The 4,926-nt window shown below is 38.3% G+C and overlaps 1 protein-coding gene across 1 annotated transcript in view; it reads right to left on the bottom strand.

Moving 5' to 3' along the window:
• Positions 1-275: 275 nt before the first annotated feature.
• The window catches only part of LOC104948484 (interleukin-17 receptor C-like), an 8,686-nt gene continuing 4,035 nt past the window's right edge, over positions 276-4,926 (bottom strand). The window contains exons 9-15 of the mRNA XM_010774686.1: positions 4,763-4,823; positions 4,435-4,652; positions 3,975-4,028; positions 3,838-3,889; positions 3,617-3,718; positions 3,376-3,414; positions 276-3,281 (exon numbers count right to left, since the gene is read on the bottom strand). Of these exons, the coding sequence (XP_010772988.1) occupies positions 2,683-3,281; positions 3,376-3,414; positions 3,617-3,718; positions 3,838-3,889; positions 3,975-4,028; positions 4,435-4,652; positions 4,763-4,823 (1,125 nt within the window). The 3' untranslated portion in view covers positions 276-2,682. The remainder of the gene's footprint in view (positions 3,282-3,375; positions 3,415-3,616; positions 3,719-3,837; positions 3,890-3,974; positions 4,029-4,434; positions 4,653-4,762; positions 4,824-4,926) is intronic.

Here is a 4,926-nt window from a genome sequence, read left to right as displayed (position 1 = left end):
TTCAGACATAGATATTTACTAAGAATATGTTATGGTCTATTTAAACATAAGGCATTAAATTATATAGGGATAAGCTTAATATATACAAAAACATCATGTATAGGGTACTTTCTATTGGGAAGTAGCTGTCCCCAACCCTGACATGCATTTCAATTTCCGTAAATAACACTTAAAACATTTTTATTGTATTTTGTTCAATGGTGCATTTAGAAGATCTTTATGATTACATTCAAACAGAAGTTGGAATATTTAGATTTATTGTGGGTTTAATTCTTTAATAAAAAAACTATAGTCAAAAAATCATGTCCCCAGTTTTCATGTCACTACCGAAACACAAGGGGTTTTAGTCCAATGGCTGATCCTGGTTTTTAGCAACACCCCTGCATTTTTGACTCGGCAGCGACACTGCATCCCTGTCCCTCATGGCTGAATTGCAAGTAGCTATATTCCATACTTTTGATATAAATCTGTTCCAAAATCTGAAAATCGGCGTGTAACCTTAAGAATTGTCATTACCGAACACGTATTATCTTCAATTAAGTAAACTTTTTCGGAGTTTTATGCAAAGTATTATGTTTTTATGCGTGTTAACCTCTTCAAAAACGTGTATGCTAGCCAAGTACTAGCTAGCATTCTTTTGCTATGCTCAATTTTAGCTAGAATCGTCACTACCGAAACATATGGTTACGTTTCGGTAATTGACATGATCGTTTCGGTAGTGACAAAATGGAAAAGTAAGCAGGTAAATCCCATAGTTTTGAAATAAATGTGTTTTAAAGTCTGAAAATCAGTGTGTTACTTCAAAGGTATCCTATTGTACTATTTGTAGGCATATAGGTCTCAGATATATAAAAAACATGTCTATGAAGTGTTTTGCTCAAAATACCAAACAGATCACCCATTCTAGCCTCATCCCCCTCTATTTCAGCCTGTTAATAAAGTGCTGATTCTAGGTCAGTAGGATCAAACATTCACACTTCAACATAAAGCATGTTATGAGTTAAGATTAAGCAATAAGGTTGAGGGAATATGATACAACCTTGAGAACAAAATACTGTGGTCACTACCGAAACAGTGGATGTTTTGTAAAAAAATTGAGTATATTGACTTATCAACTAAAATTATATGATACTGATTGGTTTAATGTGTGCTCAATTTTTAACAATCAAATCATCAACTCTGGAATCAATATGATCAGTATTATGCATTTTACAAAGAAAGGTTAATATAATGCTTTTTTACTACAGTGTACTATTTTTCGGTAGAGACCATTTTTGGTAGAGGAAGAACATTCCAATACAGTCTGAAAATACGATATATACAAACGTATGGTTATTTTTACTAGATATGTGTAATTTAGATATGGTACAACTACAACATATATATTGACAAAGTTTTGGGAAAAAAACATACAACATTTCAAAACGTTTCCAACCTGACTTGGCCCATAAATAAAGGTTAGCTTCACTGCTTAAATGCTTCACATTTCACTCTGATTTACTTTGCAATTTCGAAATAATAATTAATAATAATAATAATACTTAAATAGTGCTACATTTATATTATGTAAAAGCACAGCAACCATTAAGATGTACTCAAAACAAACTGAAGACATGCGTTAAGGGTTTATTTACCTCCTCTGTGTGCGTCGACTGACTCTGTCGGTCTTAATAAAGTTTAAAAAGGGTGAATACAACTGACACACAAGTTATCACACTTCAACACTCCTTTGTGGTTTGATGCCAAAAATAAACCAAACATCCCGAGTGGGCGGAACATCGAGTTGCCTCATAGCACCGCCCCTCTGAGATGTAGTGAACACTTTTAACAAGCGCTCCTCCGCGTCTTTAAACTGACACTAGATTGCACCAATCAGATCCACAGCCCTTGACTGGAGATGGCCAATCAAAATCTGTCATCCACCATGCACAAAAATAAGCACATGTATTTATAAACCAGTGTTGTTGACAGACGGACAGTACATGGATAAGATAAGTCTGTTACATTTGAGGTTAAACATTATGAAGCTTAAAGGATAGATCTGAGGATGTTCTACATGTTTCTTCTTATAAAAAACAATTGATTCAATCCTTAAACAAGCAGTGTGTGTAGGTGTAGCCGAAACCTGATAACGTATTCCTCTACCGTAGTAGACCACAGTCTTTGGCACAAAACATTGAAATCACAGGTCTCCCACATTGTAACATTTCACTTAATAACAATGAACATTCAGTCCTATATCCTGCTGGTGTTCACTAGCATAATGTCCTGTTGAAAATAGTCCCCAACAAAAACACAAGTTAATCCTTCCTTAGTTATATTTGCTAAAAACGTAATGTTCCTGCAGTTACTTGGGATATCATATATTTTGTAAAAGATAAACAGGGTGGGACTAAAACATACAAATGTAGAGTTGAACATTTGGGAGATGGTTTGTTATCAATAACAATAACAATACATTTGTTATCAATTTCATGGCATAACACCAAATAGATCATTGCCAGCTATTAAATAATGTCCTATATGTTCATCTCACACTTTGGATGAACACATGCTTCATATGCACAGAGCAGCAATAATGTACAAAAATAGCTAAAGGGTGCTAAAAGGTCTTTGTCTCCATGTTTCTTTATCAACTCAACATATTTACAGTGTGATTTCTTCTGCTAGATTGGTCCTTCTTTAGACTTTGACCTCCATCCATCTGATGCCCTCCATTTCCACCCTGTCCATGTCTTTATCTGATCCCTTCCCTGCCCCCGCTACGGCAAGCTCAGACAAGAATGCCTGGGTCTGAGAGGGAAGCTGGAACAGGCGCAGCCCCTGAAGAAGCTTTGGTAGACTCCTGTCAATGCTTGAATTGGGGTCAAATGTCACAAGAACAAAACGTTCTGCAGCTCTGCCCAGCTGCTTGTCCGCTTGGATGAGACACAGAGAGGCTGTGAACACATCAGAGTAAGGGGAAGACTTCTGAGGAAAACCCATGTCTTCCCTCTTCATCTTGATAACCCCTTGGTTCTGGTGGGTCCATGTTTTTACTCGCTCTAAGGCTTTGTGGGTCAACACAATCACAACTCGGCCGCCCAGGCTTTTCAGCTCCAGCAGCTGGGAGTATAGCCATGGCAGAGGCCCCAGAGTGCACTGCTCCTTCCTGCTCCACTGGTCCACAGACACGCTGAAGCCCTGGTTAGAGAGCTGTGAGCCGAGCCGACACACTGACTCCGAAACACCGTCATCCACATCTGGGGGGCTCAGCAACACCACATGACACTTCATGCCAACTTTGGAGAAATAAAACAAGAGGATAACTATCAGAGAGTTGTTCCATTCCAACTGAATTACTTTTTAATAAAGTAGTAGGAAGAAAATACTTACTCTGTACAAATCCACCATGATGCCAGCTCCACACCCATTCTATAAAAGACATAAAGATAGAAGTAAAAATATCAGTGGGCTTATCAGAAATACACCAAAGGGTATTTATAATTTCAGTGCCACGCACAATTGATACAATTTTTGCATAAACTAGAATCGGAGGGATGAAAAATGTCCTGGAATTCATCCGTATTCAATTCATTAAACTTATTGCAAAAAGGAAACAAAGATTTGAACGTACTCTTCACAAAGTCATGCCGGAGAAGATATGATGATATGAACACAGTCAAGCAAAGGAGCAGCATGATACCAACAATCAGGAGACTCCAGTGCCACCTGTCAGCTGCAAGTAGTACAAAGTAAAACCCTGTTTAGAAAAAGCGTGAGAAACATGTGCTGCATTTCAGCTAAATGTGTCCAAACCAGCATCAGTTTGTGTAATTATTAATGTGTCAGACTCACTGTTTTCAAAACAGAATGGACCCAGCTCACGATCCATTCCCTTTACCTTCACCTGCACAAATACATTTAAATAAAGTATTTATTCAACGTTGGTAAAGTAATAACATTACTGGGGAGGGAAATTGTGAATACTTTACCATCACACATGGTGAGAGCTTCAGGTTGATTTCTTCAAACACCCCTGTTTTCTCCTAAAGAAGACACAATCATAAATGCTCTGTCAAACTTAAAGCACTGTGAGATAAGAATAAGTAATAAAGTAAACAAAATAAACATGTTCAAACTGAGGGGAACAAGTCAAGTTTATTTACAGAGCATGCTTATTAATAGAGGCAAATACTCATAAAAAGATAAGATAAAGACACATTAGATAAGATGGTATTACAATTGCAGTAGACCTTTAACAAGTGGCAGAGACTTCCAGAGACCAGAAGGAGTTCATAAAATGATTTCTGATTCTAGGTATGGCGAGGAGACCTTTAGATGATAACTAACAGAATATGTTGTGTGTATTTAGTGAACATGTAAATAACATAGGAAGGAGCTAAGCTTTTTATAGACTTAAAACCAATAATAAGTATTTTAAAAGATTCTTACCCACTGTCCCTTGCTGTTTTGTTTCCACGAGCCATTTGACAGCTGCTGTCTAAAGCCCTTAATTTCCCTGCAGCTGCTCTCCTTCTTGCAGGGCCACACATCTCCCTCCAGCCTGCAGGGTGCGGACAGGTTCCACCACAGCATTGGGTGGAGGTTGTTCATCTGACCCGGGCCCACAGACACTGACACATTCTGCCATACGTTCCTTTGGAATAAATCTTGAATCGACACATAGTAAACATCAGCATTCCAGAGCTAAACTGCTCAGTCTTTACCTTGTGATAACAAGACCAGAAAGAAAATGAACTAGAAAAAAAAGACGTCTCACCTGTGTCAGTGAAAGGGCAACTGCGAGAGCGCCTGGACCTCTGCTCATCCTCATACCAGACCTACACACACACACACACACACACACACACACACACACACACACACACACACACACACACACACACACACACACACACACCTGGTGCTCTACACACACACACC

This window comes from Notothenia coriiceps, unplaced genomic scaffold (assembly GCF_000735185.1).
Source record: "Notothenia coriiceps isolate Sejong01 unplaced genomic scaffold, NC01 NC01_scaffold00014395, whole genome shotgun sequence".
Classification (NCBI taxonomy): domain Eukaryota; kingdom Metazoa; phylum Chordata; class Actinopteri; order Perciformes; family Nototheniidae; genus Notothenia; species Notothenia coriiceps.
Note: the sequence above shows the minus strand (reverse complement) of the source record. Positions and strands in the feature narration are given on the sequence as shown.